Source organism: Hyla sarda, chromosome 3 (genome assembly GCF_029499605.1).
Source record: "Hyla sarda isolate aHylSar1 chromosome 3, aHylSar1.hap1, whole genome shotgun sequence".
NCBI lineage: Eukaryota > Metazoa > Chordata > Amphibia > Anura > Hylidae > Hyla > Hyla sarda.
Genome location: NC_079191.1, coordinates 306835632 through 306859919, shown reverse-complemented (window position 1 = coordinate 306859919; position 24288 = coordinate 306835632). Strand labels below are relative to the sequence as shown.

The window sequence follows — 24288 nt, the reverse complement described above, 5'->3', positions numbered from 1 at the left end:
CACAATTTTTTGTTCTCAAGTGCTAAGACAGTTCTCTTCTCCTCTTCTGTTGTCCATGCTTATTGTGGCAAACACAGACACACAATACAAAGACTAAGTGGACTTCTCTCCTTTTTATCTGCTTTCAGGTGTGATTTTTATATTGCCCACACCTGTTACTTGCCCCGGGTGAGTTTAAAGGAGCATCACATGCTTGAAACAACTGCAAAACATGTGTTTCTGAAATCCTTTTCTATGAGAAATACTTCATTTTTTAGAAAAATTTCAGGGGTACCAACATTTACGACCATGACTGTAGATACAGATCTAGGTATAAATAGGTCATGGGAGAAGTCTCTGCACTGCTCTGCATCTTTCTGGGTGCTGCAGTCCTCCAATTCCCCTCATAACTCTAGTTGCCCAACTTTGAACCAGGGATGTGGAAATTGTATCGCCCGACACCCAGCACATGCAGTTCGTGCGCCGGCCAGGTGAATTTTTCAGGCATTTTCCCCTGCTTCGGGTAAGCATGGCTAAATACCTGAGGAATTCCCATATAATGGGGCCCCGTCTCTAAACTCCTAGACTGCAGCTGTATGCAGCAGCCTATAGTGAGCCGCGCAGGACGTCAGCGTCCCTTCGTACGCGCGTGCCATGACGTCACTCATCGCGCGCACCTCCGTCAGGACGGAGGCTGCGGTCCAGCAACATAAACAACCGCAGAGCCCCTGAGCCTGCTGGAGCGCACATGGGACGGAGGACAAGTAATAGCAAGGGATCAGTGGGTGAGGGAGGTTTGGTGAATAAGTAAATTATGTGGCTCAGGAGGGGGGGGGGGGGGGCTGAAATATAATGGCACTGGGGGGAGGGGGCTGAAATATAATGGCACAGGGGGAGGGGGCTGAATTTTAATGGAACAGGGGGGAGGGGGCTGAAATATAATGGCACGGTGGGAGGGGGCTGAACTATAATGGCACAGGGGGAGCGGGCTGAATTTTAATGGCACTTGGGGAGGGGGCTGAAATTTAATGGCACAGGGGGGAGGGGGCTGAAATATAATGGCACAGGGGGAGGGGGCTGAAATATAATGGAACAGGGGGAGGGAGCTGAAATATAAAGGCACAGGGGGAGCGGGCTGAATTTTAATGGCACTGGGGGGAGGGGGCTGAAATTTAATGGCACAGGGGGGAGGGGGCTGAAATATAATGGCACAGGGAGAGGGGGCTGAAATATAATGGAACAGGGGGAGATGGCTGAAATATAAAGGCACAGGGGGGAGGGGGCTGAAATATATTGGCACGGGGGGGATGAAATATAATGGCACAGTGGAAGAGGGCTAAAATATAATGGAAAAGGGGAAGGAGGAGGGGGCTGAAATATAATGGCACAGGGGGGGCTGAAATATAATGGTACAGGGGGAGGGGGCTGAAATATAATGGCAAAGGGGAAGGGGAGGGAATATAATGGCACAGGAAGCATCAGAGAGGGGAGGAATATACTGACACAGGGGGACATCAGAGGGGGGAATATAATGTCACAGGGGAATGATATGGCACAGAAGAGGATCGTGAGGGGAAAGATGTGGCATAGGGAGTGATACTGGCACAGGATGGTAGAAGCCACATTTCTAATGCTGATACTGGTACTACGTTGTGCATTGTCAACAAGCAACGCAATGAATGCAGTACAGTGATCCCTAAACTTACAATGGCCTCAACATACAATAGTTTCAACATACAATGGTCTTTTCTGGACAATTGTAAGTTGAAACCAGACTCAACATACAATGTACAGACAGTCCAGATCTGTGAAACGTGTCAATGGCTGGAAGAACTGACCAATCAGAATGGGCATTTTACTGGTAAAACCCCTGTATTACGGAAGCGTATGCACTGACTGATATCTGGTAGCACCCCCTACAGTATAGGGAGGTATTACATGTTCTGTACACTTTACCTGTACCAGGGTTACCTGCTCCTGACATATACTGACATATACAGAGATTTACAGCTCCCAGCAGATCTTTCTTACTTTTATATGTAAGTATTTGCATTATCTGTATTAGTTATCTACTTATTTTTGTTTAATCCTTTTTCCTATTTTTGGATGACATTTTGGTGCCTTTAGAACCAATTACCAGGTTTCCATAGAGTTCTGGTCTCAACATACAATGGTTTCAACATATAATGGTCGTCCTGGAACCAATTAATATTGTAACTTGAGGGACCACTGAACAATGTCACAAAACTATGCATCACCATTAAAAGTTTGAAAAGCTCTGACTTAGGGGGTATAATTGTTTAAGTGGGAGCCCGACCTGATGGGGGTCATATCTATTTGGGGGCCTGTCTACCTACTGGGGGAGCTTTACCTAATGGGGGTCATTTCTATCTGGGGCTCTGTCTGGGAGCCCTACCTTTTTACCAACTGGAGGGACATATATATCTGGGGCCCTATTTACATACCAGGGGGCCCTACATGCCTGCTTACCTGATGAGGGGACGTATTACCTGAAGGGGGGGGTACCTACTTAATGGGGCGGACTTACTTATTAGGGACCCTATCCCCCTAATGGGATGACATACTGGTCTGCCTATTAAGTTTCTATTAATAAAGACCTTATTTACAGACCATTTTGGTTGAAATTATTTTGTGTACCAGGACAAGTAGATTGTGTTCAGTTTTAGTCCCTTGGACAAGTATTTTTTTTATTTTATTTCCACACGCCTGTTGAACCCTCTCTAGCTCAACTATATCTTATGTACGCTGGTGCCCAGTATTGTACACAGTATTCCATGTGTGGTCTGACTAGTGATTTGTACAGTGGTAGAATGATTTCCTTGTCGTGGGCATCTATGCCCCTATTGATGCACCCCATGATTTTATTTGCCCTGGTAGCAGCTGCCTGACACTGGTTACTATAGTTACATTTACATTTGACTAAAACTCCTAAGTCCTTTTCCATGTTAGTCAACCCAGGTGGTTTCCCATTTAATACATATTCCCGGCCAGGATTTTTCCTCCCTATGTGCATAACTTTACATTTATGTGTTTTTAACCTCATCTTCCACTTAGCCAGAACCTCAAACTTATCCAGATCCATTTGTAACAGTGCACTGTCCTCCATTGTGTTAACCATTCAACAGAGCTTAGAATCATCTGCAAAAATTGAACCTTTTATTATCTATAATCAACTACAAGCTCATTGCTGGGCCAGTTACTTACTCATCTACACACATTTCCCCGAGCCCAAGTATTCTCATTTTACGTACCAACCTTTTATGTGACACAGTATCAAATGCTTTGGAAAAATCTATGTATCTTCCCGCAGTGTGGCCTTCAGACTGGACTTTACATAAAGGCAAACTCCTCCCTTCTTCTGATTTTTTCTGAATAGACTATGATAACTTTTTTCTTTTTTTTCTTGTGTACACTATGACCGCTGGGTCTACTCCAGCCCCTCCCAGTAATTCATCAACCCGATCCGCAATGTGCCAAACATGAGTACCAAGACAACACACTGTTTGATGATCCTGATTTTTGTGACAGATCACCCTGTCTGTCCCCATAATAATTAAGTTCCCCACTACCAGCACCTGCCTGACCTCCCTTGCACTCTCACACTTTTTTAGTCCCCCTACAGGATATGCACAAGTGATAATTTGATTGCTTACAGAATAGGCTACAATATATTCAGAGTAATAAAAAATTGCCATAACAAAGGAGCCTGTCACAATTTCATGCTGCCTATGGTTCATGCTAATGACATAGAAATTTCAGAAATACATTCTGGAAATAGCTACTTACACTTAAGAAGAGAAAAACTGTGCTAGCACTAATCGCAAAAGTTAAGAAGCCAGCCAATGTACAGACAATTAGATCTGACGTGAGGATTTCTTTCTAGTAAACAAACAAAACAGTTTATGTTTAAACTTCAGTTTTAGCGTTTCCTGCCACAAGCATTATATTTTATCATGAAAGTAAATGGTAAGCTCACCAGCTCAGTTAATAACTTGCAGACTTATTATTAAAGGGATTCTCCTGGAATGGTTCATTCTGTTGTTAAATCTATCAGAACTTAATAATTTAGACACTGGTGCAATTTTTAATAAAAGACAAATGGTGGTATACAGTCATGGCCGTAAATGTTAGCACCCCTGAAATTTTTCTAGAAAATGAAGTATTTCTCACAGAAAAGGATTGCAGTAACACATGTATTCCCTTTGTGTGTATTGGAACTAAACCAAAAAAGGGAGGAAAAAAAGCAAATTGGACATAACTTCACACCAAACTCCAAAAATGGGCTGGACAAAATTATTGGCACTCTTTCAAAATTATGGAAAAATAAGATTGTTTCATGTGATGCTCCTTTAAACTAACCTGGTGTAACAGGTGTGGTCAATATAAAAATCACACCTGAAAGCATGGACAACAGAAAGAGGAGAAGAGAACTGTCTGAGGACTTGAGAACCAAAATTGTGGAAAATATCAACAATCTCAAGATTGCAAGTCCATCTCCAGAGATCTAGATTTGCCTTTGTCCAGAGTGTGCAACATTATCAAGAAGTTTGCAACCCATGGCACTGTAGCTAATCTCCCTGGGCATGGACGGAAGAGAAAAATTGATGAAAGGTGTCAACACAGGATAGTTCGGATGGTGGATAAGCAGCCCCAAACAAGTTCCAAAGATATTCAAGCTGTCCTGCAGGCTCAGGGAGCATCAGTGTCAGCGCGAACTATCCGTCGACATTTAAATGAAATCAAATGCTATGGCAGGAGACCAAGAAGTACCCCACTTCTGACACAGAGATATAAAAAAGCAAGACTACATTTTGCCAAAATGAACTTGAGTAAGCCAAAATCCTTGTGGGAAACATCTTGTGGGCAGATGAGACCAAGATAGAGCTTTTTGGTAAAGCACATCTTTCTACTGTTTACCAAAAATGGAATGAGACCTACAAACAAAAGAACACTGTCCCTACAGTGAAATATGGTGGGGGTTCAATGATGTTTTGGAGTTGTTTTGCTGCCTCTGGCACTGGTTACCTCGAATGTGTGCAAGGCATCATTAAATCTGAGTATTACCAACGGATTTTAGGTCAGTGTCAGAAAGCTGGGTCTGCGTCCGAGATCTTGGGTCTTCCAGCAGAACAATGACCAGAAATGGATGGCAACAAATCGCTGGAGAGTTCTGAAGTGGCCAGCAATGAGTCCAGATCTAAATCCCATTGAGATCTTAAAATTGCTGTTGGGAAAAGGCGCCCTTTCAATAAGAGAGACCTGAAGCAGTCTGCAAAGGAAGAGTGGTCCAACATTCTGGCTGAGAGCTGTAAGAAGCTTATTGATGGTTATAGGAAGGCCACTGATTTGTTATTTTTTCCAAAGGGTGTGCAACCAAATATTAAGTTAAGGGTGCCAATAATTTTATCCAGATCATTTTTGGAGTTTGGTGTGACATTATGTCCAATTTGCTTTTTTTCCTTCCTTTGTTGGTTTAGTTCCAATTCACACAAAGGGAATAAACATGTGTATAGCAAAACATGTGGTAATGCAATCCTTTTCTGTGACAAATACTTCCTTTTATTGAAAAATTTCAGGGGTGCCAACATTTACGGCCATGACTGTAAGATGGGAAATTGAATATTTAATTAATGGACAATCTCTGGACAAAATAATGGACAAGCTCACGATTAGTTATGTATGCAGCCATTTGCCTATCCACCTGTATGTAGAAATGGAATGTCATACCATGACAGTGACAGATGCATGCCGCTGTATACTATTCAGCTGTAATATATTTCATGATGACTATGCAAACGATGAGCTCAGGACGTTCAATTTGATTTGGGCATGAGACTTATTTATCTGTCATTTTTTCTCCCAGGAACATCACTTTAAGTCTAGACCAGGAGTATAAATAGAAATACTAAAATTGTATGTAATTTATGTATAAAGTTCCATATAGTTCATATAATAGGGGGCATTTTACTGCATTTGTTGTTGGTGACAAGTCATTTGGTATCAAAAATGTTAAAATACAAAAGTTTACATTTGTCCCTTCAGTCCATCTTCAGAAGTGAAGGCCTCAGCTATATAAAATGTTATATTTTTGCTCTCCCAACCAGTGTTTCCTTTTTAGGGTGCGTTCACACGCTGAACGCACCTTAGGGTGAGTAATACACGCTGAATCTCCTCTTGCGGAATTCAGTGAGCAGAGATTCAGCCTGGAAGCCGCTAACAAAATTCTTCGGCGGTAGGACCGTGCAACCCTGCGCCGTGACCATTGACGGCTATGTAGTGCTCGCAGAATTAAGCTCAAAGAATGAATATGTTCGTTTTTGCGCAGAACAATTTCAGCAGTGGAATTTTCCGCCGCTGAAAATGCTCAATGTGAACGGGTCTCGCAGAAGATCATTCACAGTGATGTGTGAATGAATCTTCTGCGGGAATTACGTAGTGTGAACGCACCCTTATAGTTTAAGCAAAATGTAATTATATTGTGTTCATTGTTACCAAGGATTTCATGAAAAATAACTATTAACAAAAGCTGACTTGGTTGTATTACAGCAATATAGATAGCATTGTAATGACCCATTCTAATTGATCTAACTCATCTTTGCTGATAAAACACACACATTTCCCATACAAACTATTTACCATTGAACTTTTTAACTGTTCTGGTAAAGGATCTTCATGTTTGGTTGAACTTATCAAGTTTTCTGGTAACAGTCTGCACTTAATATAAGACCTATAATAAAAGAAATGAATAAGAATAAAAAATGTTAAATGCCATCAGCTATTTGCTACAAAACTGTAAAAAAAAAGATGTAAAAGGTGTATAACAAAGGCATTTACAGCAGGTAAAATAGCAAATAATCACTACGGGAAAAACTGCCATCCTAACATTTCATCAATTAATTGATTCATGTACAGTGCAATTCAGATAGTCTTCACACCCTTTCACTTTTTTCACATTTGTTATGTTGTGGACTTGTGTTAAAATAAAAACAATCAAGATTTCATCTTCATTCTGCACTTAAAGGGGTTATCCAGGAAAAAACTTTTTTTTTATATATATATCATAGTTAATAAGGTTGAAAAAAGACCAGAGTCCATCAAGTTCAAACTATATCCCTAATGAATCCCTACAGAGTTTATCCAGAGGAAGGCAAAAAAAACCTCATACTAGAGGTAAAAATTCCTTCCAGACTCCAAAAATGGCAGTCAGAAAAAATCCCTGGATCAACGTTCTGTCCCTATAAATCAAGTATACATAACCGGCGATGTTATTATTCTCCAATAATGCATCCAGACCCGTTTTTAATTCTTTTACAGAGTTCCCCATGACCACCTCCTCTTGCAGAGAGTTCCATAGTCTCACTGCTCTTACAGTAAAGAACCCCCGTCTGTGCTGGTGTAGAAACCTTCTTTCCTCAAGACGTAGAGGATGCCCCCTTGTAATAGATACAGTCCTGGGTATAAATAGATCATGGGAGAGATCTCTGTACGGTCTCCTGATATATTTATACATAGTTATTAGGTCTCCCCTAAGCCTTCTTTTTTCTAAACTAAATAACCCCAATTCTGATAATCTTTCTGGGTACTGTAGTCCTCCCATTTCCCGTATTACTCTAGTTGCCCGTCTTTGAACCCTCTCCAGCTCCACTATATCTTTCTTGTACACTGGTGCCCAGTACTGTACACAGTATTCTATGTGTGGTCTGACTAGTGATTTGTACAGCGGTAGAATTATTTCCTTGTCGTGGGCATCTTGAGCCAGTTGATATATATATAAAAAAAGGTTTTGCCTGGAATACCCCTTTAATGAATATATTAAATAGGACAGGGCCCAAGACTGACTCCTGTGGTACCCCACTACTATTCCCCCTGTATCAGTCTGGAGCTCACCTCCTCATAAAAGCTGATCAGGTTAGTCTTACAGGACCGATCCCTCATAAAGCAATGCTGATATGGAGTCATACATTTATTTTTATCAAGATACTCCAAAATAGCATCCCTTAGAAAACCCTCAAACAATTTACATTCAACCGATGTTAAACTAACAGGCCTATAATTCCTAGGGTCACCTTTTGACCCCTTTTTAAATATTGGCACCATGTTTGCCATGCGCCAGTCCTGGGGAACAGTCCCTGTCACTATAGAGTCCATGGGGGACATGTATCAAAGATTTTACCCCTGTTTTGTGTGTATTTTTTGGCGCAAAATTTTGCGCAAGCCCTTTTTTTAATGCATTTTTTGCGCACGTTTTGGTAGAGCATGTCCTCCAGATGTGTCCGAATCAGGGTACCTTGGAGTGACATCTATAGTACACATGGATTTATTAACTGCATACTTTTCCTTTACACCAAAAATTTTGCCGCAAGTGCTGTTTTTTTTGCGCAAATATAAGCCATCTCGGACTTAACGTAGCAAGATGCTCTAAATCATCTATTCTATTTTCCAAAGAGTGGATTTAGGAGATCACTATATTTACCCCAAATTTATGAAGCTCATTGCGCTTGATTGATAAATTAAGCGCTTCTGCACATAATTTAGAATTCGGGAAAAGGGGTAAACTACTTCTACCATACACAAATAATGATACATGTCCCCCCATGAATATAAATAGGGGTCTATCTATTACATTACTTAATTCCTTTAGAACACGGGGGTGAATGCCATCAGGACCTGGTTATTTAAATATTTAGATTTTTTGTAGATGAACTGTAATTCTTCGTGGGTTAGACAGTTGACCTGCACAAGGGCGTTTACCTTACCTCGCTGTTTTTTATTTAATTTTCCTCGGTGCATACAGTGGAGAAGAATTTGTTTAATATATTTGCTTTTTCCTGATCCCCGTTTATAATTTCTTCCTTATCATTTTTTAAGGGGCCAACACTTTCATTTTTTAACCTTTTTGCTATTTATATAGTTAAATAACATTTTGGGGTTAGTTTTACTCTCTTTGGCAATGAGTCTTTCTGTCTCTATTTTTGCGGATTTTATCAGTTTTTTACATATTCTACATTTTTCTCTATAGCTTTTTAATGCTTCTTCACTGCCTTCCTGTTTTAGTAGTTTAAATGCTTTATTTTTGTAATTTATTGCCCCATTAACATTTTTATTCATCCATATTGGTTTTCTTTTATTTCTGACCCTTTTATTCCCATAAAGTATATATACATCTTACATTAAGAATTTAAGATATTTTAAAAGTCTCCCATTTAGTGTCAGTATTCTTGTTTCTGAGGACATTATCCCATTTTATATTGTTATGGGCTTCTCTGAGTTGATCAAACATTGCATTCCTAAAGTTCAGTGTTTTTGTGGCCCCTCGAGAGATTCCCTTATTGAAGAACAAGCTATAATGTATTATATTATGATCACTATTTCCTAGGTGTCCTTCTACTTGCACATTAGTTACTCTGTCAGGTCTGTTGGTTAATATTAAGTCTAGTAGGGCGCCCCCTCTGGTCGGGCCCTGCACCATTTGGGACAGTTAATTGTCTTTAGCTATAGTCAGAAACCTGTTTCCTTTATGAGATTCACAGGTCTCAGGATTCTCCCAGTTTATATCAGGATAGTTAAAGTCACCCATTATTATCACATCATTCTGATTTGCTGCCTTGTTTATTTGCCTCAATAATTGATCTTCTGGCTCTTCAAATATGTTTGGTGGCTTATAGCAAACCCCTATCAGAATTTTTTTTTATCTCCATATATTTCTACAGACCATGCATGCTGGGAGTTGTAGTGTTGCAACAGCTGAAGGCACACGGGTTGGGAAACACTGAGTTAGGAAACAATGTTTCCCAATCAGTGTGCCTCCAGTTGTTGCAGAACTACAACTGCCAGCATGCCCAGACAGCCGAAGGGCATGCTGGGAGTTGTAGTTTTGCAACAACTGGAGGAGAACAGTTTGGAGGCCGCTAAGTAGCGTTGTCCAAATTGTAGCCCTCCAGATGTTGCAAAACTAACACTCCAAGCATGCCCAGACTGCCCAGGCATGCTGGGAGTTGTAGATCAGCAACATCTGAAGGGCCAGTTGTTACAGAACTACAACTCCCAGCATGCCTGGACTGTCTGCGTATGCTGAGAGTTGTAGTTTTGCAACATCTGGAAGAGCACAGATTGAAGACCACTGCACAGTGGTCCCCAAACTACGACCTCCAGATGTTGCAAAACTACAACTCCCAGCATGCACGGACAGCCAAAGGGCATGCTGGGAGTTGTAGTTGTAGCTGAAGGTTTGCCCCCCCCCCCCCATGTGAATCTACAGGATACATTCACACGGACGGATTTATAGCGAGTTTCACGCTGAAAGTAAAAATGAAAAACATCAGGTACGGCACTGTTTCCAAAACAGAGCCTCCAGCTGTTGCAAAACAACAACTCCCAGTATTGCCGGACAACCATTAACTGTCCAGGCATACTGGGTGTTTTGCAACAGCTGGAGGCACCCTGTTTGGGAATCACTGGCGTAGAATAGCGCTATGTCCATCCATATGCAAATCCCAAATTTTTGCCTCAAATATGCATGGGGTTCTCTCATTTCGGAGCCCTGTCGTATTTCAAGGCAACAGTTTAGGACCACATATGGGGTATTTCTGTACTCGGGAGAAATTGCATAACAAATTTAGGGGGGCTTTTTCTCCTTTTACCCCTAGGTAAAGTTGGGGTCTACTCCAGCATATTATTGTAAAAATTTTAAAAATTTTTACATTAACTTGCTGGTGTTGCCCCATAATTTTTATTTTCACAAAAGGAAAAAAAAGACCCCCAAAATTTGTAACGCAATTTCTCCTGAGTACGGAAATACCCCATATGTGGGCGTAAAATGCTCTGCGGACGCACAACATAGCTCAGGAGTGAGAGCGGCACGTACATTTGAGGTGATTTGCACAGGGGTGGATGATCATTACAGCGGTTCGAAAAAAAATAAAAACCACATGTGATCCCATTTTGGAGACTACACCCCTTAAGAAATCTAACAAGGGGTATAGTGAGCCTTAACAGCCCACAGGTGTTTGAAGAATTTTCGTTGAAAATGAAACATTTTTTTTTTTTTGCACAGTCCACTGTTCCAAAAGTCTGTCAAACACCAGTGGGGTGTAAATGCTCACTGCACCACTTATTAAATTATGTGAGGGGTGTAGTTTCCAATATGCAGTCACATGTGGGGGGGGGTCCACTGTTTTGGCAACATGGGGGGCTTTGTAAATGCACACATGGGGTATTTCCATACTCAGAAGAAATGGGGTTACAAACTTGGAGGGGCATTTTCTCCTATAACCTCTTGTAAAAATAGTAATTTTGGGGGGAAAAACAGCATTTTAGTGAAATTTTTATTTTTTTATTTACACATCCGAGTTTAACTAAAAGTGGTCAAACACCTGTGGGGTGTTAAGGCTCACTGTACCCCTTTTTACGTGCCTTGAGGGGTGTAGATTCCAAAATAGTATGCCATGTGGCACCATAGGGGCTTCCTAAATGTGAAATGCCCTCCTAAAACCATTTCAGCTAAATTTCCTCTCCAAAATTCCATTGTTGCTCCTTCCCTTCTGAGCCCTCTAGTGCACCCGTAGAGCACTTTACGTTCACATATGAGGTATTTCCTTACTCGAGAGAAATTGGGTTACACATTTTTGTGAGGGCGTTTTCTCCTTTTACCCCTTGTAAGAATTCAAAAACCGGGTCTACAAGAACATATTAGTGTAAAAAATGGAGATTTTGAATTTTCTGCTATTCCTGTGAAACACCTACCATATATCCCGGCGTATAAGACGACTTTTTTACTCCAAATTTTCTTCTGAAAAGTCGGAGGTCGTCTTATACGTCGGGTATTGAGGTACGGGATAGGAAAACTTCTGATTATCTGCCCAGGCCGGCTCACGTGTGTGGCTGCAGGTGGGGGCCGGCCATAGCAAGTAAAAACTAATACTGTATACTAAAAAAAACAGGGTGCCTCCAGCTGTTGTGAAACTACAACTCCCAGCACGGCAAAGGCTGTCCTGGCATGCTGGGAGTTGTAGTTTTACAACAGCTGGAGGCCCCCTGGTTTTTAGTATACAGTATTAGTTTTTAGCTGTTCTGGCCGGCCCCCGCCTGCAGCCACATACGGGAGCCGGCCCGGGAAGATAATCATAGGTATTCCTATGCCGGGCATCCCTGTGTCCCTAAAAAAAATTTCGGGACATAAGGATGTCCGCCGTCACTTACCATTCCCCGCCGTCCTCCTGCGATCCTCCTTCGGTCCTCCTGCGGTCCGGTCCTCCGTCTCTATGGTTGTACGCACGGGACGTCAGTGACGTCACGTGCCTACAACCATACAGGTAGAGGTGAGTGACCGGCCGTGCTATCTTAAGTGATCCGGTGACCGCTCCCCGGTCCCGGCACCTACTGCTATGGTCCATAGGCCATAGCAGTAGATGGTGACCCGGGCCGGAGGAGCGGTGATCGGATCACTGTGGGGGCAGACCAGTACAGACATACAGCCTGCAGCCATACACTGTATATGGCTGGAAGCTGTATGTCTGTTGGGGGGAGCTGCCAATCTAATGTGGGGGGAGCTGCCTACTATTGTGGGGGAACTGCTGACCTAATGTGGGGGGAGCTGCCTACAAACGTGGGGGGAGCTGCCAACAAATATGGGGGGAGCTGCCTACTATTGTGGGGGGAGCTGCCTACAAATGTGGGGAGAGCTGCCTACTATTGTGGGGCGAGCTGCCTACTATTGTGGGGGAAATGCTGACCTAACGTGGGGGAATTGCCTACAAATGTGGGGAGAGCTGCCTACTATTGTGGGGGAACTGCTGACCTAATGTGGGGGGAACTGCCTACAAATGTGGGGGGAGCTGCCTACAAATGTGGGGGAGCTGCCTACTATTGTGGGGTAACTGCTGACCTAATGTGGGGTAACTCCCGACCTAGTGTGGGGGAGCTGCCTACTATTGTGGGGGACCTGCCGACCTAATGTGGGGGAACTGCCGACCTAATGTGGGGGAACTGCCGACCTAATGTGGGGGAGCTGGCAACCTAATGTGGGGGAACTGGCAACCTAATATGGGGGAACTGGCAACTTAATGTGGGGGAACTGCAAACTTAATGTGGGGGGAACTATACTGCCTACCTAATGTGGGGGGAACTACAAGGTACCGTACATCGCGGTAGAAGGGGTAGTCTTATATGGCGAGTATATCCCAAACTCTATATTTTAACTGTAAAAGTTGGGGGTCATCTTATACGCCAAGTCGTCTTATACGCCGGCATATACGGTAAATGGTTAACAAACATTCTGAATATCATTTTGCATACTTTGATGGATGCAGTTTTTATAATGGGGTCGTTTATGGGATATTTCTAATATGATGACCCCTCAAATCCACTTCAAAACTGAACTGGTCCCTGAAAAATTCTGATTTTGAACATTTTGTGAAAAATTGGAAAATTGCTGCTGAACTTTGAAGCTCTCTGATGTCTTCCAAAAGTAAAAACATGTCAACTTTATGATGCAAACATAAAGTAGACATATTGTATATGTGAATCAATATATAATTTATTTGGTATGTCTGTTTTCCTCACAAGCAGAGAGCTTCAAAGATAGAAAAATGCAAAGTTTTCAAATTTTTCCTGACATTTTTGAATTTTTCACCAAGAAATGATGCAAGTATCGACGAAAATTTACAAAAAATGTCACAAAATAAAAACTAACTATCTCGGAATCAACTTCAGAATTAAAAACATCCCAGAGTTATTAATGCTTAAAGTGACAGTGGTCAGATGTGCAAAAAATGCTCTGGTCCTTAAGGCCAAGTTTTTTTTTTTATATGGGAAAAGGGGGGTGATTCAAGCTTTTATTAGGGAAGGGGTTAAATGATCTTTATTCACAATTTTTTTTGCAATGTTATAGCTCCCATAGGGGGCTATAACACCGCAAACACTGATCTTTTACATTGATCAATGGTTTCTCATAGGAAACCATTGATCATTGATTCTGCCGCTTGACTGTTCATGCCTGGATCTCAGACACTGAGCAGTCATTCGGCAATCGGACAGCAAGGAGGAAGGTAGGGACCCTCCTGCTGTCCTACAGCTGTTCGGGATGCCGCGATTTCGGCGCAGACCCGCGTTATAGAACGGGAGTGGGCAAAGGGCGTACAGGTACGCCCTCCGTCCCCAACAGGTTATGGACACTCCATCTACCTCTTACTTTGTCATTGGTGCCAATATGTACCATGACCGCTGGGTCCTCTCCAGCCCCACCCAGCAACCTGTCAACACAATCCGCAATGTGCCGAACTCGAGTGCCAGGAAGACAACTCACTGTTCGGCGATCGCGGTCTTTGTGACTGATCGCCCTATCTGTCCCCCAAATAATTGAGTCCCCCACTAACAGTACCTGTCTGGCCTGCTCTGCGCTCCTCCCTCCCTCCTTACTGGAGTAGACACCCCCCTGGCGGTCAGAGGCAGACTCCGCTGCAATACTGCTAGCTCATAAATGGCATCAACCTCATCTGCCAACCGGGCAAACTTGTTGGGGTGTGCCAGATCAGGACTAGCCTCCCTGACACTTTTCCATCTACTCCGTTTTCTGACTGTAACCCAGCAAGCTGCCTGATTGTCCTGCCCCTCTGTCCAACTATCCTCCCCCCACCTCTACCCCAGAGAGTACTTGCTCAGTGATCAGGAGACTCCTCTCCAAGTTGTCAATGCGTCTCAATGTTGCCAGTTGCTCCTCTAGATCCAGAATCTGGGCTTCCAAATGAAAAACTCGCACAGATTTCGCACAACAATATGAGCCCTCAAACTGCTGTTCAAGGATTGCAAGAGTTTTTAATAGAAGTAATTTACAAATCTTGATCCCAAAAAAAGACAGAAAAAGGAGGGTGGGACGTTACTGGTACTGAGCAAAAAATGCACCCAAATGTGAATAAGGAGCAGAGTCGACAACTAATGGCTTATCCAGCAACTACCTGATCAGACTAGAGGAAACCAACCTGACTCTCTTGTGGTGCTCTCGTATGTATAAGTGTATGTTCAATATAGCAACAAGAAGAAACAAAAAAGTAACGGAGCACTCACATAATGGACTTGTTTCCCAAGGCAGGATAGTCTGTTTCATTCCCGGTCTTCCATAGGGAGGCGGTAGATGGTACGGGGCATCATATGGTCCGTGGCCGGCTTCTGTTCTCCCCCGTACCATCTACCACCTCACCTTTATGGAAGGCAGGGAATGAAACTGACTCTCCTGTCTTGGGAAACAGGTCCATTATGTGAGTGCTCCGTTACTTTTTTGTTTCTTCTTGTTGCTATAATTTACAAATCTGTTTAACTTTCTGGAGCCAATTGATATAAAAAAAAAAGTTTTTTTCCCATGCCTTGGGTATGATTCCTCAATGTTTGCACACCTGGATTTGGGGATTTTCTGCCATTCTTTTCTGCAGGCCCTCTCATGCTCTTTCAGGTTGGATGGGGACCATCAGTGGAAGACATTTTTATTTCTCTCCAGAGATGTTCAATTGGGTTTAAGTCACAGCTCTGACTGGGTCACACAAGGGCATGCACAGAGTTGTCCCTAAGCGACTCCTGTGTTGTCGTACCTGTGAGCTAGAGACATTGGAGGAGATTTTTCAAAACCTGTGCAGAGGAAAAGTTGTCCAGTTGCCCATAGCAACCAATCAGATCGCTTCTTTCATTTTTGAAAAGGCCTCTGCAAAATGAAATAAGCTATCTGATTGGTTGCTATGGACAACTGGGCAAATTTTCCTTTGCAATGGTTTTGATAAATCTCCCCCATTGTCTTATTGGAAGGTTGGTCCAGAGCACGCTGGATCAGGTTTTCCTTAAGAATATCAATGTACTTTGCTCCATTTAGATTTTCCTCAATTCTGACCTTATTCTAGATATAGTCTAGGAGCTTGAAAAAGACCAGGAGAGCTGGTTGAGATGTTGTTCTTGGACACTCTGTTTTGATGGAATAAACCACCTTATTTTTTTCACAGATTTTTGTGTGCTGCTGAAATTCCTTCCTGTTTATACATAGACCCCTGACCCAGGTCTGGTCTCTGCGTGCAGCATTTTTTTACTTTACTATACAAGGAAGTGCTGTTTCCCTGTTTATACATACCTACCTAGCTACCAATCTATGTACTTACCTAACTAGCTACTTGGCTACCTACCTGCCTACCTACCTGGGAGGAGTGGGGGAACTACCTACCTAGGGCCATACCTGACTTTGGGGAGGGCAACTTAATAAGGGACCTACCCTACCTTGTAGGGGAACTACCTGCCTACTGTATAGGATATAGCTACTAAATAGGGGACCTACTAGCCTACCCACTTTTGATCTCAGTGCCCTCACAAAATACTTCATAAACAAAATTAAATAAGAGGAGGGACAGCCTGTATCCCTTTTGTATTTCATAATTTTTTTTTTAAATGTGGCAGAAAGGGAACCATAGACAAGCACTAGTGCAACCAGACCATTATAAAAAAAACATAATCCTTTCCGCCATTAGATTACTCAGGCCCAATCTACCAAATCTAATATCAAATACCTTCTTGGTATCAACCAAAAGGAGGGAAAGAGGGGTCCCCAGGGCTTGTGCTCTAGAGATCAGCAAAAGGGTTTTAATCCTTTGGTCCTTCACCTCCCCCCATCGAGAAACTTCAACTGATCATTGTGAATCAAAGCTGGAATCAGCTGGTGAAGGCAGTTCACTAGAAAATTTTTTGTCAATATTAATCAGGGAAATCGGGTCATAGTTATCACACAATAGCGGATCTTTGCCAGGCTTTGTGATGACACAAATATGGCTTGTGAGTGTCTAAAGTGGAAAAGGAAAAACCCTTCATTATCCATAATACACTAGACTACATTAGATGGAGAGTTCACGGCCAATATATAAGATAATGAGAGGCTTAATGCCTTGGAAAGCCTCCCACTTTTAACAGAAGATTTGTAGATTTTGTGCAATTTATCATGGGCAGCAAGGTATCTTTCATCTATGAGTTTGCACAAGGCTTGACTAGTCTTCTACAGCTTACCCCCGCCCCCCTGATGTTTTGGCCGCCTTGAATGTTGAAATTCAATTTGCTCCAGACAGTTCCATATCACTGACAAGTAATTCATGGAAATTGTGGACTGTGTTAAAATAGTTAGTGTTTTGGAAGTGGTTATTGTGGTATATACTCTGGTCTTAGTGGGACTTGGTTGAAAACAGAGGTCTACTGCAGAAACGGGAGGAGAGGCAATCTTGAGAAAGATATTACAGGCGGTGGAAACTAGGAAAAAAAAACAATTCTGTACATACAGTGGATAAAGAGGAACCTTGTTACACTCTGCACTCCGACCGATAGCACCGGCCATGAGCGCGGAGTCCCTGTGTCCCCGTCTGCCGGCGGGGCTGGGATTCGCATCGCGCGACACGCCCGCATGCAAATCCCAGCCCGTCAGTCACTGTACTCTGCTGCCGCCACCTCCTCCCCTGTGTCTTAGCTCCAGCATGTGCGTCGCCGATTCCTAAGGCGCACGCGCGCTGGAGCTCTAAAATTTAAAGGGCCAGTACGCCCATAATTACTGTCGCACCTGTCACTACATTATAAACTTCCTGCACCTCCCCCACTTCCCTGCCGGATCTTCAGTGCCCCTAGCATAAGATTAAGCGTTCCATAATGCCTGTTTGCCTTACCCATGTATCCAGACTTTCTGCTGCGTTATTAGACTCTGCACCTTTGCCGCCTGCCTTGACCTTCTGCTATGGTTAACTACGCTACTGCCTTATCCTTCGGTACCTCGCCTTGCCCAGCTACCTGTGTGGTTGAGCCGTGTCAGGGGTAGCAACCTGGGTGTCGCCTACCGCAGCAAGCCCATCCTGCCTTGCGGCAGGCTCTGGCGAAGACCAGGGGCACCTTAGACTCTGCTCCTCAATTCAAAGGTTAGAGGATCCACATCTAGCTCCATTACAAGGCAAAAGGGCATGTGCCCCTGTGATTTTAATTTAGTTGATTCCGTAAAGATGATCCTTGCAAAACCCACTTGACCTTGATTGAGAAAGTAAACATTAGCAATTACTAATACATTCTGGGAAATAAAGAAAGAGAATAAGAAAGAGAAATCTGCCCTCAGGGTCCATCCAAACATTATGGATAATGTTTGGGGGTATGTTTATGTATAGCAATAGAAATACCTCTTGATGCAAAAGCAGTAGCTGTGCTATGATACCAAGTAGATTAATAGTGATTGCGACAAGTAGGCATTTGGCACGTGTTAAAATGTGTTTGTTCAAAGAGGGCAACCTTAGACCACTGCTTATGGAGCAAATGTAGGTTTTGGTTCAGTTTGGCAGGCTTGTTTAAGCGCTTAAATTTAACTAGCGCACTATCATAGAAGACAGGCTAAGAGGCAGTTTCAACACCATCTCTTCTTAAAGGAGAAAAAAAAACATTAGGAAGATGGCCTGGAGAATGAAATAATGAAAAACTGCCAGCTTCCCATCATTTTGGCACTCAATTGAAAAGGAAATCCAATGGTAGGGGATGTCTTTATCAAACAGTGCAGCAAGCATTGTTCTGTGAGTGAGGTCCAATAACATCTGTACCTTGTTTCCTTCCACTTCTAAGTACAACTATGGCTTCCTTTATTGTGGACAAATGGTCCTGGCACATGACATTCTCGGGGTCTGTTTAGATCTTCATGGTGGTGGCTTAGTGCATGCTAGACTCAAGAAAGAGGCAAAGAGAGACAAACTTCTCTTGCTTCTGCTGTTCTGATTCTCAATGTCCTACAGGTGTGGAAAGTATTAAAGGATACCAGAGATGTGGAAAGTATTACACTGGATAAATCCCTGGTGCTTATCCAATCTGGAGTGAAGTGCCTTGGAATTATGAGATCGCGAGAGTCCCAGTAGTCATACACCCTGCGATCTGTCACTTATCCCCTATGCTTTGGTACGGAATCCTTTTTTTCTAAACTGGACTACTTTTTTAAACTCTCCAGATCCGTCCTGTAAGTGTTGTCAAGATGAATAACATAATATTTAATGTCTAGTATAGTTGGTAAAGATCTTAGATGTTCTCTTAAGCCGGCCATCCCTAGCAGAGTGTACAGGAGATAGTTGTGAAAACAAGGGCTAGAAGCAGATGATATCAAGTCAGCTTAAGAAAAAGGAGCTGAAGACTCTTTATGCGGGCCAACATGGTTAAGAAAATGATTAATGGTGGAAGAGTTAGTCAGGTTTTAGCAGCACTCTTGCTTCTTTACAGCCCATAGAGAAGGTATTGAGGAGGGTCCATGGAGAAATATAGCAGAAAATCCAACCTTGGCACAGCAGCACACAAAATACAGAAGGGATGCACAGAGAGTCAGAGAATTGCATAACCAAAAGGAAATCAGCCTTAGGGTGCGTTCACATGGAGTAAGGCTTGTTTCACACTAGCAAATTACTCCGTTTAGCAAGTTCCGTTGCTAGTTCCGTCCTAAAATCAGCTGTCAACGGCAGTAACCAAATCCTATACGTCCGTTAAAAAATCCCATTATAGTCTATGGGATGTTTCTAATATCCTTTTTAATCCGTTATAGTCCGTTATTGATAACGGACGTTATTTTGTGACGGAAGATAGTACGGAAGAAAATAGTTCATGAACTATTTTCTTCCGTACTATTTTCCGTCACAAAATAACGTCCGTTATCAATAACGGACTATAACGGATTAAAACGGATATTAGAAAAATCCCATAGACTATAATGGGATTTTCTAACGGACGTATAGGATTTGGTTACTGATGTTGACAGCTGATTTTAGGACGGAACTAGCAACGGAACTTGCTAAACGGAGTAATTTGCTAGTGTGAAACAAGCCTAATTCAAGAGGAATTTATTCGAGTAATTCCTCTTGAATTTTCCGCTCTAAATTAATGCACATCTCCTCTGCCCATTGACTTCAATGTTATTTCTGCTGTCCTATTCACACTGCAGAAATTCTGCTAGCGGAATTCCGACACTGAATTCCGTTCTGCTTGAAGAAAGAACATGTTCATTCTTCAAGCAGAATCCGCTAGCAGAAATCAATTGAAGTCAACGGTAAAAAGTTTTTGCGTGGAATTCGCGCAGAATTCGCACTGAGATGGCTGAAAAACCCTTCACTTCTTTCTCCCCCATTTCCGTGCGCAATTCCACGCAAATTGCGCGCAAATTTCCAGTGAAAAAAAAATTATTTTTTCAGTTTTTCGGCGTGAATTACTCTTCATTTACTCCATGTGAACAGACCCTTTCACTAAACAAGTATGGGGGAGTCAGATATACCACCAGCCCCAGTAGGGCAATGCAGGAACCAGAATGATGAGCAGTTGGAAAGGTGCAGCAAGCAACAAGTCTCAGTTCAAGCTACATAGTATAGGTCAATAATAACAACACCACTGCACTTATAGGGATCTTAATGGGCTCTCAAGGGCAATCTTACAGTCTCCGCTTCCCTTGCAGTGTGAATTTTCTTCCTAGATGACCAGATGACTCACCAATCAAGGCAGACAGTCAAGGAGCCAGAATTACCAGAGACAGCACATAGAGATGGGAGCCACAAGTGACCAAGCACTGGAGAGAAGTGAGAAAACCATGGCAAGGCAGCCAGGCATTCAAAGCAAGGGGGTGGATGGAAATAGAAATAGACAAATTGTGGCTGGCCCCTATCCAGCCAAATTCCCTCTTGTGGAGTTCCTCACCACTGTTTGGTTCCGTTGGACCTTTACTAGACCCCATGACTTTGTCTAAATATATCTGGGGGTACTGTAATTGCAAATTCAAACTAGCCTCCCCCTCTTCCCCTATGCAGTCTTTCTTGTACCTCCCTAACCTTCCTGCTAGCATTACCTCGGAGATGGTGTGACTGTGGGAATCTAGGACTCTCTTTTATTACGCTGATGTGGTTGATGTATTCTCCTGCTCTCTCCTTCCCTTTGACCAGTTAGTTTCCAGGTGTGGAAAAAGGTGCTGTTCCTGCCTTCTTGGTAGGTTGGTTTAATGTCCTTTTACTCTGATTACTTTGCTTTTGTGAATTCACAGGGTTATTCTACTGTGTATTGCCTTGTAGACACTATGATAACATTGTGTTACTCTTCACCGTGACCCTTAGAATGTTACTGCTGTGTGATTTGCTTTACTGTTTTGCTGTTCTACTACATGATTTGCCTTTTCTTATGGTTCTGAGTTGTTCCTGGTTGTTTTAATGGTTGGCTTACTCAGCTGTTATGTTATCGTATGTGTTATTTCTTCATTTGTTTTATCGAAAATGTATTCAATAAAAATACAATTATGAAAAAAAGCAAGGGGGTGAAGGCTGATACTTTTAAGGGGATTCAGCCTCATCAGAAGGCAGAAAGCTGCAAAAAAAAAGAAAAAAAAAAAAACTCTTAAGAGGCCGAAGACCTGGAATAAAACATCTGGTGCATTCTGTGGTTGGTCACATTCCCCTTATCATATCATTATTACTCCAATTTCCATCGATTTTGCAGTGCAGTTTTAAATTTTGTGCTTAAATAGGCATTGTCAGATATAAAAAAACATTTTATATGCTGTACATCTTGGCAAAACAAAAGTTTTTCTAATTTAATTCTTTAAAACATTTTCACATTTTATTAAAGAAAACTGCCTTTGAAAATCCAATCACTAGGGGTCCCCATATCGGGACACCGATGAGTTCTACAGCAGCATTAGCTTGTCCAAGGGTCATGGATACAAGATTGCTGATTGACAAGGCTGCAGGAGGAACACAGCTTGCAGCAACACTGCTGTAACACAGAGTTTTACCAAACATATGCCTCCAGCTGTTGCAAAACTACAACTCCAAGCATGCCAAGTCAAAGGATGTCTGGACATGCTGGGAGTTTTAGTTTTGCTAAAGTTGTAGGCACACAGCTGAAGGCAACACTGCTGCAAAAAAGAGTTATCCAAACACTGTACCTCCACCTATTCTAAAAATACAAAGTTTGCATACAAATCCACTGTACTTTTAGCACTAAACCTTTTTCCTAATTTAGGAAGATGTAAGTTACGGTATTTTTCGCCGTATAAGACGCACTTTTTCTTTCCCAAAACGTGCGTCTTATACGGCGAATATACGCCCGAGGCTGCTGCGGGCGAGAGCAGGAAGTCAGCGGTAAGTACAGAGGCTGCGGCGGTGCGGTACAGCAATGACTACCCGCTCCCCACCCGCAGCAGCCTCATGACCGCCGGTGAATTTTTCACCTCACACCGGCTATGTTTATTGCCCTACGCCTGGAACATACAGTTCTGGCGCCGGGCAAGTGAATTACTAATAACTGTATACTAAAAACCAGGGTGCCTCCGGCTGTTCTGAAACTACAACTCCCAGCATGCCCGGACCGGCAAAGGCTGTCTGGGCATGCTGGTAGTTGTAGTTTCACAAGAGCTGGAGGCCCCCTGGTTTTTAATATACTGTACAGTATTAGTTTTTACCTGCTCTGGCCAGCCCCCCCGCCTGCAGCCGCACACAGGAGCCGGCCCGGGCAGATAAAATCATAGGTTTTCCTATGCCGGACATCCCTATGTCCCGAAAAATCTTTTCGGGACATAAGGATGTCCGCGGGTCACTAACCATTCCCAGGCCGATGCACGCCCTCCTCCGGTCCTCCTGCGATCCTCCGCCTCTCTATGGTTGTACGCACGGGACCTCAGTGACGTCCCGTGCGTACAACCATAGAGGCGCAGGAGGACCGGAGGACCGGAGGAAGACGCCTGGTGAGTGACCGGCGGTGTGTAATCTTCAGCGTTCCGGTCACCGCTCCTCCGGTCCCGGCACCTACTGCTATGGTCCCTAGGCCATAGCAGTAGATTGTGACACCGGGCCAGAGGAGCAGTGACCGGAACACTGTGGGGGCAGCACACAGACATACAGCCTTCAGCCGTACACTGTATATGGCTGGAAGCTGTATGTCTGTGGGGGGCTGCCTACCATTGTGGGGGAACTATACTGCCAACTATTGGGGGGGGGGAGGAGCTGCCTATCATTGTGGGGGGACTATACTGCCAACTATTGTGGGGGGACTATACTGCCAACCATTGTGGGGGGGGGGGGGGAGGAGCTGCCTACCATTGTGGGGGAACTATACTGCCAACTATTGTGGGGGGACTATACTGCCAACCATTGTGGGGGAATTATACTGACAACCATTGTGGGGGAACTATACTGACAACCATTGTGGAGGGGGGGGAGCTGCCTACCATTGTGGGGGAACTATACTGCCAACTATTGTGGGGGGAGCTGCCAGTGCCTACCATTGTGGGGGAACTATACTGCCAACTATTGTGGGGAAACTATACTGCCAACCATTGTGGGGGAACTATACTGCCAACCATTGTGGGGGAACTATACTGCCAACCATTGTAGGGGAACTATACTGCCAACCATTGTGGGGGGAGGGGGGAGGAGCTGCCTACCATTGTGGGGGAACTATACTGCCAACCATTGTGGGGGAACTATACTGCCAACCATCGTGGGGGGAACTATACTGCCAAATATTGTGGGGGAACTATACTGCCAACCATTGTGGGGGCACTATACTGCCAAACATTGTGGGGGGAGGAGCTGCCAACCATTGTGGGGGAACTATACTGCCAACTATTGTGGGGGAACTATACTGATATAAAATATTTTACTACAGTATTTGGTTCAGAATCTTTTTTTTCTAGATTTTCCTCCTTTAAAATTGGGTGCGTCTTATATGCCGGAGCGTCTTATATGGCGAAAAATACGGTATACACTCACCATATATTATCTTTGGTAGAGTACAGGCAATCTCCAATAATCATTGTGTGTGTATGTACAGCATAAAACCAGAGAGGCACGGGTTATAGAGCAGGGCTGCCATGCTCCTCCAGTGAGGGAGGGGGAGGAGTCATCACAGTGCAGGCAAGAGAAAGACACACACCCTCCAGTTGGATAGATGAAAATGACATTGGCCGACATTTATCATTGTTTTTAGACAGTTTTTTGTGTCTAGAAAAGGTGCAAAAAAGGCACAAGCAGGGTTTGTTTGCTACTTTTTTGCGCCTTTTGGTTTACACATTTCCGCTGATTTTGAGTTGCAATCCACCGATTTTGGCAATACACATGATATGGAAGGATTTTATGAACTGCGCCTTTTTGTGAAAAGGCGCAAAGACACTGAAAAGTCTCTAAAAGTACATCAGCCCAGAATTAGCTTAGCGTTTTGGTGTATGGGAAGAGAGAAATTTCAGAAAATGTCTACCTGCACAAAATTTATCAAATGCTATATGACAATTTAATAAATTTG

General features: G+C 43.2%; 1 protein-coding gene across 8 annotated transcripts in view; it reads right to left on the bottom strand.

Moving 5' to 3' along the window:
* PCNX2 (pecanex 2) overlaps nucleotides 1-24288 on the bottom strand; it is a 357339-nt gene that overhangs the window by 157133 nt on the left and 175918 nt on the right. For 7 of the 8 annotated variants that reach the window (XM_056567003.1, XM_056567002.1, XM_056566999.1 and 4 more), the window contains 2 exons: nucleotides 6637-6727; nucleotides 3787-3879 (listed from right to left, as the gene is read on the bottom strand). In XM_056567003.1, the coding sequence (XP_056422978.1) occupies nucleotides 3787-3879; nucleotides 6637-6727 (184 nt within the window). The remainder of the gene's footprint in view (nucleotides 1-3786; nucleotides 3880-6636; nucleotides 6728-24288) is intronic. The other variant, XM_056567001.1, reaches the window with a different exon arrangement.